Source organism: Nomascus leucogenys, chromosome 6 (assembly GCF_006542625.1).
Source record: "Nomascus leucogenys isolate Asia chromosome 6, Asia_NLE_v1, whole genome shotgun sequence".
NCBI lineage: Eukaryota > Metazoa > Chordata > Mammalia > Primates > Hylobatidae > Nomascus > Nomascus leucogenys.
The window spans coordinates 44,205,918-44,220,053 of NC_044386.1; the positions used below are offsets into that span (position 1 = coordinate 44,205,918).

Sequence of the window (14,136 nt, forward strand, 5' to 3'; positions counted from 1 at the left end):
AAGTAACTTTAAAATACCAGTCCCATATATTAAATGTTTATTTTATAACAACAGGTCGGAAAAATAGGAGCAAAAAAGAATATATAATAATGCTTAACTTCTATAAAATTTATAGAGCTGGGTGTGGTCGCTCACACCTGTAATCCCAATACTTTGGGAAGTCGAGGTAGGAGGATCACTTCAGCCCAGGTGTTCAAGACCAGCCTGGGCAACATAGTGAGACTCTGGTGCTACAAAATACAAGAAAATTAGCCAGATATGGTAGAATACGCCTATAGTCCCAGCTACTTGGAAGGCTGTGATAGAAGAATCCCTTGAGCCCAGGAGTTGGGGGCTGCAGTGAGCCAGAATCACGCCACTGCATTCCAGCCTGGGCAGCAGAGCCAGAGCTCATCTCAAAAAAATTTTAAAAATTAAAAACAAATAAATAAAGTTGATAGAAAGAAGACTACAAAATTAATTATAAAAAGCGTTAATATTTTTTTCATTTCATTTGCCTATATTTTCCAAAAATTCCTAAAACAGTCGTTTATTTTTCTAAAAGATACATTATTTCTCAGATTTTCCTTTAACATGACTAAAATAACATATACCCATTGTAGAAAATAGAGAACGTACAAAAATAGCATCAACTAAGCATGAAAAAAATCTCTCATTTTATCTCCACTGAAATGCAAACGTCAACAACATATGACACATTTTCTTTCAATTTTTAAATGTTTCTAAACTAGTCCAGACATATTAAAATGTACATAATAAAAAGTCATGTGCCCACAACTTAACAAATAGAACATTACCAGTATAGTTTAAACCCCTATGTAATTATAATTCCCATTAGAAGCAAACACTATCCTAAATTTGTTTATCATTTTCACACATTACTTAATACTTCCATTAGATATTATTATCTAAATGATATATAGCATCACTTTTTATGTTTCTAAATAGTATCTCTTTTTCTTTATTCCGTTAACATTCAATATATAAGACTGATGCATGCTGACAATGTGTAGCACTGGTATATACATGTCACTCCTATAGAATATTCTATTTATAAACACACCACAATTTATCCAATTCCCTATTGACATTCAGCTTGCCTCCAATGTCTCCCTATTACAAGTAAGGTTGTTACAAACATTTTAGGAATATGTCTCCTTGTACAAATTTATATGAAATTTTCTCTCAGGGTTAATTATCTAAATGTGAAATTACTGGTTTGCAAAGTATGCTGGTGTTCAAATTTACTAGATATTGCCAAACTGTTCTCTAGAATAGAAATGTACTATCGTTTAGGGGGAAAGTCTCATATCTCTTGCTGCATCATGAAAGCTCCAAACTTACGAAAGGTGGCTTCCAAAATCCCCTTGTAAGTTGTATGTAATTTGTGACACACTTCCCAAATGATAAAAAGCAAAGCAATCATGATTACATTTCCTTATCAGTTCACTTAACCCTTAGTGTAGCTATATTCTTATCTGAAATAGTTTGGCCTGGGTCCAAAGGCAGTCCTTTGCCATAAAAAATGTTCAAGACACATTTGTTAAATGAGTTAATCTTTGCTAGCCTCTTCAGTTCATCTTAAGTGTCTATAAATAAAGTTGCATACATTACTCCAGGCACCAGTAGATTAAAATCTGCAAGACATACCATACATTTTTAGTTTGTCACTGGTATCCTATCTTGATAGCCAGTGTTGTGTGGACTGTTAGAGTCATGGCAACAAGGTTGGCTGCTGCTGATTTTTAGATTCTGACCCATGGCCATAATAATACATAGTTCATGATTAAAATAGTACTGCATATCTTGGTAGGAACCACTAAGACAGTACTTTTGAATTCTGCTACTAGTCAGGGCAGTTGACCATGAGCCACTTATTTACACTCCCTCTTCCTGCCCCATAACTAAAGCCAATCATCTTTAAGGGTAAGTTCCAATTAAAAGTATAATAGTGAAACAATGTTTATTTAATAACTGGCTCGCATATGTGCTAAATCCCTGGCCTAGATTCATTACCTTGAAGGTGAAAGTAGATAAGCCACAGCTGATAGATCAGTGGTTCCTTCCAGGAATAGATTACCAAATCTTCACTCATCCTCCCTAATTTGAGGTTTTGTGTAACAGTATTAACCATAATAGCATGGGTCAGGTGCAGTGGCTTTTGCCTATAATCTCAGTACTTTGGGAGGCTGAGGCTGGTGGATCACTTGAGGTCAGGAGTTCGAGACCAGCCTGGCCAACATGGTGAAACCTTGTCTCTACTAAAAATACAAAAAACAAAAACAAAAACAAACAAACAAAAAACATTAGCTGGGTGTAGTGGCATGCGCCTGTAGTCCCAGCTACTTGGGAGGCTGAGGTAGGAGAATCGCTTGAACCCAGGAGGCGGAGGCTGTAGTGATCTGAGATCGCGCCACTGCACTCCAACGTGGGTGACAGAGTGAGGCTCCATCTAAAAAATAAAAACTATTATTATAATAAAAATAATAATAGCATAAGCATACATTTGGCAATATCATTTGCCAGAACTTGGGCTAAAGGCTTTATTCATTTAATCTTTACAACACTATGAACTAGTTACTATTATTCCCATTCCACAGACGAGGCAAGAGGCACAGAAAATTTACACAGTTCACCCAAAGACTAACAGTAAATAGCAGAATGGGGATTTGAATCCAGACTGTCTGTCCAGAGCCCACCATGCAATGTTGCCTTTCTAGTAATAACTGCTCCCCACTAGAACTATTGTGAATTGAATGGCTCAATGATAGGCTGAAGCCATACAAAATGAAGAATAAATCTGTTCAAACGGTAATTCATAAGTGATAAAGGAATGAAAGTAGGAAAATGCAACAACAAAACAAAACAAAATTTTACTACCCAGTTTGGCAAATGGTGCTCACAATAGTGGAGACAGTCATAAGAGCTTTAGTAAGCTGTTTGGACTGGGGGACTCTGATGAAGCCACAAACAAAATGGGAAATGGAAAACCCTCCGCTGCTAAGTGGACATCTACTGCAGACATTTTTATCTACCGCAGAACTTTTCTCTTGCCCAGGGTGGGAATAGGTACAGTAGTCTTCTGGGATGCTAAGATAATTCCCATGGAAAATGCATACAGCGGCCTCAAAAAACCTACAGGCAAATTTCTACAGCGTCAGAGCCAGTAGTTGAGTACCCTTATGTTAGATGAAGTTTATGATAATGATTTGGCAATTATAGTTAAGAATATTCATTATAATTAATTGGAAAAGGCTATATAACTCCATTTTAATAAAAGGCATCCGAATGGCCTAGCTGTAATGCACTGACAATTGCAGAAAAGGAAATTATTCACATGGATATCAAAATCTTTTGGGTCAGGGCCCTAAATCCAACATCAATTGAATGCTCAACAAGAGAAACAGCATGATAGGGGGCACTAGTCTTCCTTAGGGACTCTGATTTGTTCTGCAGTACTGAAGCTTCCCAGAAATAGCAACTGAATGCAAAACGGCTTGTTAAGAGACAGACCTATTATCCCCTTCCTCAATTCCTAGATCTCTGAAATCAACAGTGATTATCTGGCTAAAGGACACAGGTGCCATGTGAATATTCCAACAAAGAATGGGTAATGAAGGAAGTCTTCATTTCTACTTAACACCAAAGGCAGACAGTACCCCTGCTTTCTGATGTACAGTATACAGTTTCTCTTGCAGAGTGCTCAGCAGCTGAAATGCTGGAACTCCCTTTGAAAAACAGAAAGGTTTCACTATCAAGTCATGAGAGGTAGGTGTAACTGTGAGTACATTAGATATACAAAACCTAACTTTTAGAGATAACCTTTAAATGATAAATTAGCTTCTTAAAACTAAAATATAATCCTGTCAGTAGACTTTTCAATGAGCAGCTTAGTGAAGTAACTCATCAGGTTTTTCTTGGATGTGGAAAAATTCCTCATTTTTAACTTCTGTAATTTTTCAATTTGAAAGAGCATCTAAATTATTTTTCAAGAAAGCTGCTGTTTTAATTTGAGAAAGCATTTTTAGAATGATCTTTAAGTCTCCTTAAATATCCCAAAATCACAGATTCAGAATCTGTGAGTCTTCCTATTAATATGTTAATACTTTATAGATTTATTTAAAGAAAATATCTCTTTAGGTTAGACCTTATTGCTACAAAGAATAAAGGAATTAAATTCTAAATACACTACCCTCCCCTTTCCAAAGCACTTTTGTAACTAAAGACCATTTTACTTATTTCTGCATGGTTGTCAGTCTCCTTTCACTGAAAAAAATCAGTAAGTAAAGGCATTTCCTTCTCTAACCACGTTAGAGAACAAGGCTGAGGAACAACCGCCAGGGGCTACTCATTTACCAGTTTGAGGAACATCTACTAGAATTGAATAAAATCACACGGCGGAGGGATTTTGTGGTTATTTGTGTGTCCAGATATACCGATTCGTATCTTACGTCAATTGATCTAATCAAACTATGTGAATTTATAAAAAATGAAAGCAGAAAAAGAACTACTGTTCCACTCCATCCCTACTCTACCAAAAAGCATGGTTTGTATCCTGGAGTGAGCATGAGATGTGGAAGTGCCAGCAATTCTCATGGATTTTTTAATGCTTCTCAGTGGAAGCATCTCCTTCCATGGCCATGATTCTAGTGTGAAAAATAGTATTCTTCATATAACATGGTATGAAAACACAAGTCAGCATCTTCACCTAGTACAGAATCAAAGAAATAACTATCTGATCCATTACCAGAGAAAAACTCTATTCTGATGTGTGTATGTAAACTGTGAAGAAAGTTTAAGTGGCATTACTTTATTGGATTAGTTTCAGCTAATACATATAATTAAAAGTAAAAAGCAGTTATTTCCTAAAAAGTAAAATTACACTTCAATTCAGACATTTAGTCCAAACTGATACTGCTTTACTATATTTGCACCCAATACAAACTTTTCACATACTTGCAAAAATATAATGAGCTAATTACATTTGCACATAATATAAAATTTTCAGATACTTACAAACATAGAAGACCAGCATTACTTTGATAGCAATAGGTCACAGTATTATCTTTCTTTTCTTATACCCTTCCTAAGAAAATTAAAGCTAATTGTGACATAAACTAAATTATCTATGTGATCAAATATGATGGTTTTCATCAGCAGCAATAACTGAAGTGGATTTCCTGTCTGCTTTGAGTTCTAATATTTTTAATGCATACTATCAATCTATCCTAAATGCCAGGTGTGCTTTTTGATACTTCATCTTCTCGTCTTACCTTCTCTCGATTTTTAGCCCCCATTTTCTCCTTCAATACTCATCTTATTTTTTTACCTATCTTTTCATGTCAATCTAGTTATTAATGAAATTAAAGAAATTAAAATATGCATATGGAAGTGTGATAATGCATATGTATATATGTGTAGTACTGCCTATAATATATTAGGCATTGTGCCAGATGATAGGATGCAACAATAAATAAAAGCCTTTGCCTTCAAGGAGCTTATGGTCACAAGAAAAGAGAGACATTATCTGAAAATATTTTAATAAACTGAATAACCTTTTCATGAGGTCTGGGCCTGGGATGCACATACCACATCATACCTTCCAAGGTTTGGTTAGTACAATTGGACTCCCTAGTAGTCTAGGGGACAGGATGATAATAAACAGTAAAAATTTAAATGAAGTACAAACCAGTCTGCCAAATTACAAGTTAAACTCGCTGGGTTTTGTATGAATAGTTTAGAAGATGCTAATACACCAGCACAGCTTCAAATGGGAGCAGCAAAAGCAGAACAAATACTGTTAGGCAGGCAGAAGTCGCATTAAGATTTGCTAAAGAATACCCTAAAGCAAAATGAAACATATTGATAACTGGAAAATAAAGTGTCAATAAGTACCTCTGGTGTCATCTTGATCATCACAACAGTTTTATTGAGTACATACTACATGCCAGCACTGTGTTAAGAACATCCATGCATTGTGTCAGTTAATTTAACCTATATTAATCTATATATTGAATAATACTATATTTCCCCCATCTCATAGACGAGACAATAAATGTGTTATTTAAGTTTCTGGTACCTAGTTAACAATAGGTAACTAATACAAAAATGAAAAAGAAGAAAATATTATTCACAATTTTGTCAATAAATTTGAAGAAGTAATACTTCTCAACTAATTCTTTCAGGCCAGGATTAGCATGATAACAAATTCTTACAAAGAAAGTACAAGCAAAAGTTTTTTTTTTTTTTTTTTTTTTTTTTTAAACTACAGGCGTGGTAGCTCACGTCTGCGATTCCAGCACTTTGGAAAGCCGAGGTGGGCGGATCACTTCGGGTCAGGAGTTCAAGACCAGCCTGGCCAAGATGGTGAAACCCTGTCTCTACTAAAAAAAAAATATACAAATTAGGCAGGCGCAGTGGCGGGTGCCTGTAATCCAAAAAAATGCAATTAAAAATACTTATAACAGCATCAAAAATTATGAAACATTTAGTTAATAAACAGAAGATGTGCAAGACTTGTTCACTAAAAACTATCTAAAAATACTAACAGAGATCATGTCACTGCACTCTAGCCTGGGCGCCAGAGCAAAGCCTTGCCAAAAATTAAAAAACCAAATGCATATATATATATATGGAAAGTAAAGACTTAACTATAGAGATATATCACATGCATGAATCAAAAGCCTCCACACTGTTAAGTTCCTCCTCCAACTGATCTACAGACTCAATGCAATCCTAATCAAAATCCTACACAGCTTCGTAGAAACTGACATACTGGTTTTAAAATTTTCAATGTATATGCAAAGAACATAGAACAGTTCAAACAATTTTGAAACAGAATAACAAGGTGGAAGACTTATACTACCTGATACCAAGATTTGTTTTAAAGGTACGAGCCCAGATATTGATCCTCACACATATGGCCAACAGATTTTTAACAGAGATAACAAGTTAAATCAATGGGAGGGAAGAAAAATCTTTTCAACAAACGGTGGTGGCAAACTGGACAGCCTTATGAAAAAAAAATTAACGTTGACCCTGACTTGACATCTTATACAGAAACAAACTCAAATGGATCACAGATCTAAGTTAAGAGCTAAATGTTTACACTGCCTAACTTACTATTTCTTGAGACTGCTACTAGCAGTCAAACTACATTTCTTAGGTAATATCGAGGGAATTCCATGATGGAAAAAAATGTGGGAAGAAGTTTATTCTATTCCTTTCTTTTTTCTTTTTTTTTATTTGAGACAGAGCCAGGCTGGAGTGCAGTGGCGCGATCTCGGCTCACTGCAAGCTTCGCCTCCTAGGTTCACGCCATTCTCCTGCCTCAGCCTCCCCAGTAGCTGGGACTACTACAGGCGCCTGGCAACACGCCCGGCTAATTTTTTGTATTTTTAGTAGAGACGGGGATTCATCATGTTAGCCAGGATGGTCTCGATCTCCTGACCTTGTGATCCACCCGCCTTAGCCTCCCAAAGTGCTGGGATTACAGGTGTGAGCCACTGGGCCCGGCCTATTCTATTCCTTTCTTAAAGATTTATCATTTACTACAACCTATTAAAAACTAAGAAATCTAATAACAAAAAAAGCCTATTTAATTTTAACTAATACATAAATGTTTTGGACTACAAAGCTCTGTATTTGTACACTGCTTGTTAATATCCTATTAAGGACAGTTTGAGAAACTATGATCTTATTCAAAATTTTTGTTGTACACATTAGAAATCTGATGCCCATCCGAACGCAGTGGCTCATGCCTATAATCTCAGCACTTTGGGAGGCCAAGGCAGGAGGATCACTTGAGCTCACGCATTTGATAACAGCCTGGGCAACATAAGTGAGACCCTGTCTCTACAAAAAATTAGCCAGACATGGTGGCACAGGCCTGTAGTCCCAGCTACTTGGGAGACTGAGGCAGAGGATCACCTGAACCCATGGGGTCAAGCCTGCAATAGGCCATGATTGTGTCACTGTACTCTAGCCAGGGCAACAGAGCAAGACCCTGTCTCAAATTAAAAAAATAAAAGAAAGAAAGAAACCTCATGTCATGCCCAGAAAAAATGACACATTTGATCAAGTTCATTTGTCTAATGAGAGAACTCAGGCTTAAATTCTCTGTTCCTTGTATTACAAAACAGATTATCATTTTCACTTGGTATACAATATGCCCTGGAGGTTTCATAAACAAATATTCCTTCTATTTCTGGACTTTTACTCTCCCCTAGGCCATCCTTATCATAGCTTTTATCATTTTACAGTACAATAATCTCTGTTTTTCCCATAAGAATGAGGACTCCCTTTATGAAATATAAACTGATGATTTTTGTTTTCCCACAACTAATTGCAGTGAGAAGGAAATAGTGGAATCTCAATAAAAGCTTCATGAATGGGCCGGGCGCGGTGGCTCACGCTTGTAATCCCAGCACTTTGGGGAGGCCGAGGCGGGCGGATCACGAGGTCAGGAGATCGAGACCACGGTGAAACCCCGTCTCTACTAAAAATACAAAAAATTAGCCAGGTGTGGTGGCGGGCGCCTGTAGTCCCAGCTACTCGGAGAGGCTGAGGCAGGAGAATGGCGTGAACCTGGGAGGCGGAGCTTGCAGTGAGCCGAGATTGCGCCACTGCACTCCAGCCTGGGCGACAGAGCGAGACTCCGTCTCAAGAAAGAAAAAAAAAAAAAAAAAAAGCTTCATGAATGAAAGGAGCTGGAAAAAAAAAGATTTCCATGTTAACAACATAAAGATGTGCATACGGAATTCCAAGAGACTACAAAACTTGAAGCAAGGAAGAAAGATACTGAGGAAAAATTATCTAAGGAAGTAAGGCAAAATTAATGGAAAATAAAGAGTAATACACACACAGCAAAAACTCAGAAAAGTCAACTCAATAAGATGCAACAGTATTACCAACATCGAGAAGATATTTGGTTCAGGACAGCTGGCACTTAATTACTTAATCACAAAATAATTTCCAGTCCTAACCACCAGAATATACTCTCCTCCATGCACAAAGCAACAAACTGATTATGATGTAAAATGACATTTAAATAATTATTTCATTTTATAAGAAGAAGATTAAAGCATCAGTTCAATATGTTGAAGGGAAACATTTCAAGCTTGTTCTCAGAATAAAAGTGTTTAAGTATATGACAACAAAAATACATGACACAGAAATCTAACAATTATTGATGACACCAATCCTTTGGCCTATATAAGCTAATTTAGGTCTCTTAAATGCCTTGTGAGATGCATATCCTTTTAAACAGTTTTGAGGAACTGAAACCTCTTCTTTTCCTAGAATGTATTAATCTGCAATCTGTTACAAGAATATAGATTTGTATAAATTTACATTCATAAGAATGTGGGTTGCCTTATTTCTTTTTCCCAATAATCTCCAAATCCCAAGACCTGCAATACAGTGAACTTTCCAAAAGTTCAAGTGTGGTGGTACACCTCCGTAATCCCAACTACTCAGGAGGCTAAGGTGAGAGAGGCACTTGAGCCTGGGAGGTCAAGGCTGCAGTAAGCCATGACTGTGCCACTGCATTTCCAGCCTGGGCGACAGAGCAAGACCCTGTCTCAAACAAACAAAGAAACAAACAAACAAACTTCTTGTTGGGCATTTAAAAACCCTAATAGTCCATCATCTTTTCAGGATATACTCCAGGAATTCAAAACAGCTGCCTCTCCAATGACCATCCAAGATTTGAAAAATTCCTAACATCATTTTTTTTTTTAAATCAAAATGGGCATGAAATTTCTCATGGGAATATAAACGGAACAATGTATAGATTTCTATATGAGCTAAATACTGTATAAAACTTCCTCTATTAATTCTTGCACACTTCCTATGAGAAAAAGCTCTTTGGAGATGAGAAATATGAGGCTCAGGAATTAACTCTCTTGTCCAAGGTCAAATAGAGTGGTGAAAACTAGAAGCAAACCTGTTTGATTCATCCTATGGCTCATTTTTTTAAATATATAAAATATGAATACTGCTTTTATAAGAAGTAAGATGGCAGTACCATTATCTTAAAACTTCTAAGGCCGGGTGTGGTGGCTCATGCCTGTAATCTCAGCACTTTGGGAGGCCAAGACAGGCGGATCATGAGGTCAGGAGATCGAGACCATCCTGGCTAAAGCGGTGAAACCTTGTCTCTACTAAAAATACAAAAAAATTATCCGGGAGTGGTGGCGGGCACCTGTAGTTCCAGCTACTTGGAAGGCTGAGGCAGGAGAATGGCGTGAACGCAGGAGGCAGAGCTTGCAGTGAGCCGAGATTGCGCCACTGTACTCCAGCCTGGGTGACACAGCGAGACTCCGTCTCAAAAAACAAACAAACAAACAAATAAAAAACTTCTAGTGACTCTGTCCTTAAAGTCCTGCACAAGTAGAAATAATTGTTCTGGGGGTCTCTTTTATAATTTGGCAAATGCAACACAGTAAAAAGGGACAGTAATTTAGAGACAGCCTGGATAAAGTCCTAAGTATTTAGTATCTGATAAGTTATCTACCTTTTCTGAGCTTCAATTCTGTCACCTCTAAAATGGAGAGGATTTTAAAAATGGCTTCTTGGTGAGCTGGTGTGAAGATCAAAGCAGGTAACGTGAAAGTGTGTAAACTAAATTGTGACAAGTGCTGGTTATGATTTCATTGTTATTAATTTAAAAACCCAAGTGGGTCCAAAAGTGTTCGGCCAGAATTTACCCTACTTTTTATTCCCACAAATAAGCAATCTCTAAACTTAGGGAAAAAATATTAAACAGGCTGTCAAGAAAGACCTCAACAATTACAAAAAGGGACATAAAGATTCAAAGATTAATATGCTTTGATTTTTACTTGTTAACTTTAAAATCTGAACAGTTAGAAGATTAAAAAAGAAAACTATAAAGATAAGATCAGTCCTGATCAAGATGTTATTTCATGGGCCTAGAAAGTTAATCACAGTAAGGTGAGAAATTGACACGAAGGTTATTTCCAAAAAGATATATGGCAAAGCCTCTCAGTAAGTGTTGTCCCCAGGAAGAAAGGCTAGTCTGAAAAAAACAGAAACTTTAATTGTCTTAAAATGGAAACATGGGCAATCTGATCAGTATGTGCTTTCTTTCACTTTAAATATCTGCTAGCAAGAGATTTAAAGGTGCTTATATCATCACAACCCAATATTTTCTTATCCAAAAACATTTAAGTTGTAATTTATAGGCAGGTGCTGTTTCAAACAGAACTAAGAGTAAAAACACTTTACTCTTATGGCTTTATTTAAACCTAACTTTAAAACACACCCTTTTTCTTACTCATAGTTTTCTTCACATTCAGAACATTCAGAAGGAGCAGTTACATAACAAAACAGAGATTAATGGTAACACAGATGCAATATATAGAAAACACTTACTTTAATTCTCTGACCCTTCTGTCTTGCTTTGCTATTTAACTGCTTCATCTCTTGTATTGTACCTGAGATCAAGAGGCATAAAATACTATTTCAAAATTTGTGTGTCCTTTCTAATTACTGTATTTGAACTCCTAGTAGCTATAAAATGTATACCTTTTTCCCCTTCAAAAATAAGAACAATAGCAAACACACAATTTTGAGAAAATATCTCCACTAGAGACGAAAAAGTAACACTAATCTTTATTACCCATCAATGCTGACAAATGGGACAATTGAGTAAAAGCTATTTTATATTTCTTTATTCACACAACTCGATTTTCCCATGTATTAAGGAAGGCTATCTATCAAAATCAAACAATCTGTTTTAGTACAACCATAGCTAACTTGACAAAGCCTAAAGAAAACACATGAAGTTTAATTCAGGAGTTATCATTTTGTGGGTGAAGTGAGTCTACATGATTTTATATCTTTCCCAGTCACTTAGTTGTACCAGTTTTATGTTTTCCCCTTTGTGAAATTTCTTATGTAACTTTGCAATCTGACTCCTATCCTCCTAGTCCAAGTCTTATTTCATTATCAGTGGGTCTATGTAACATCTTTTCAGATCATCCTATTTTTTGTCACTCTTTCACCTTGGATCCATTCTTCATACCACAGTAAGTTAATATTTATAAAACATTTTGTGTATAAAATCTACTTTTAATTGGCTCCCAAAGAATAGATAACTTTTTTTTTCCACAGAAATGTTAACCTGCCTTATCTCATACTATTTTCCCACAAAGTAAGCTGATTTATTATCTACCGAATTTTGTAATGAAACCACTGTACTGTTTCCATCATTCCACATTTTCAGACTTTCTTCCAGCCCTATTCAAATGCTATCTGTCCTGTAACAGTCTACTCAAACACTTCCTCCTCTATTAAGTCTTTCTTGACCATCCAAAGTAATCTCCCTCCTCTGGAATCTCACAGTAGCCAAGAAAATTATTTCGGTAATTAACTATTTGCTGCCTAATTACAGCGTCTCCACTGCTGTCTTAAAAGAGTTAAGAAGTTTTTTGGGCTGTGTTTCTTTTTGTTTTGTTTTTTGTTTTGAGATTGGGTTTCCCTCTGCCACCCAGGCTATAGTGTAGTAGTGCAATCTCAGCTCACTCTAACCTCTGCCTCCCGGGTTCTAGAGATTCTCCCACCGGAGCCTCCCGAGTAACTGGGACTACAGCCAACACCACCACACCTGGCTAAATTTTTAAGAGATGGGGCTTTGCCATGTTGCAGAGGCTGGTGTTGAACTCCTGGACTCAAGCGATCCACTTGCCTCAGCTTCCCAAAGTGCTGGGATTACACGTGTGAACCAGCAACTATTTTTTTTTCTTCACTACAAGCCTCGACCCCTTGGTTCAAGCAAGCCTCCCACTTCAGCCTCCTGAGTAGCTCAGACCACAGGTGCACACCACCAGGCCTGGCTATTTTTTTTTTTTTTTTCTATTTTTTGTAGAGAGGGGGGGTCTCATTTTGTTGCCCAGGCTGGTCTCGAACTCTTGGTCTCAAGCAATCCTCCCATTTTAGCCTCCCAATGTACTGGGTTTACAGGCAAGAGCCACCACGCCCAGCCTAAAAAGTAACTCTTTAGGCAAATATGACTTACATGTCTAAGCATATTTCCTGAACTATAAGATACACATTTATTCACCTTTAACATTTAAGAAACTGAATGCATTTACAAATCTCAGCATCTTAAAATTGGGGGATCATGGTAAGTCCAACCTCCCTAAAAGCAGGCAACTATACTGTTCTTATGCCACTGGACTCTGCTGGAGGAAGAAAACTACAGGTTGCCTCTGCCCATAGATACACTCTTAAGGCATCTGCTGTCAAATGTAAATGAACTACCCACCAGTTCCTTCTACACCTCCAGCCAGTATGACCCTGCTGAGGTCAGAATGACCTCCGTGTTTTTTGTATAGATAGGATAATAGAACCTTGGTTTTTCTAATGTGCTATTTCTAACTCACTACCTACAAACTATGGAGAGGTTCTTAGCCAAACTCTTCCACATTAACGAAAAAATACTGAACTGTTAAGAATGGAGAGAGCACTAAACAAAATTAAAGTTCCCTTTAGCCATATCTGGCAGGAAGGGTCCAGGATTTGCAAGAAAAATGACATTAATCTCATCCAGATAATCTTATAGGCTGATTTTACTTTCTATAGAATCTGAAAGCTTATGTTTACTTTGAGTTTTTATTTATTTTTGTTTCCCTTATCCCAAGTCCCCAATCTATGGCTTTGTCTATGAACTTTAGAAGACTGGAGAAATATTTAAATCATTGTACCCACATATTTTCATTTTCAACCTAGTTGGGTCTCTGAGGTTGCTGTCCGTTTGTGTTTTTGACAACTGGTCTGTGAAAAAACCACTGCTGATGCTTTTTAAATGAACTGAATCCTCATATCCCTTTATTGCTATAGGTATCAGAAATCATAGCATGTATTAAAACAAAAAGCCTCAGAACATACTTATTATTATCCCTTAATAAAAAAAAATCCCTGATACCATCTTGTGCTGAATCATATACAGCAGCTAAATCAAGTATTTTAAAGCTAAATCATCACCACACAACTGGTTTTCCCTTTCCACTAACAGGTATAAGCCCCAAACTTTAGTGAGGAAGTTACTATTAATACCCACCCCCTTTTAATCAATGAAAAAAGAAAAAAAGATCAAGGTAAAAACAAATAACT

At 36.8% G+C, this 14,136-nt stretch overlaps 1 protein-coding gene across 5 annotated transcripts in view; it reads right to left on the reverse strand.

Moving 5' to 3' along the window:
- The window catches only part of TCF12 (transcription factor 12), a 380,664-nt gene that overhangs the window by 210,619 nt on the left and 155,909 nt on the right, over positions 1-14,136 (reverse strand). For 2 of the 5 annotated variants that reach the window (XM_030814045.1, XM_030814044.1), the window contains exon 5: positions 11,395-11,456. The exons of the other annotated variants lie outside the window; for them this stretch is intronic. In XM_030814045.1, coding sequence (XP_030669905.1) covers positions 11,395-11,442 — 48 coding nt within the window. In that variant the 5' untranslated portion in view covers positions 11,443-11,456. The remainder of the gene's footprint in view (positions 1-11,394; positions 11,457-14,136) is intronic. 5 annotated transcript variants of the gene reach the window in all.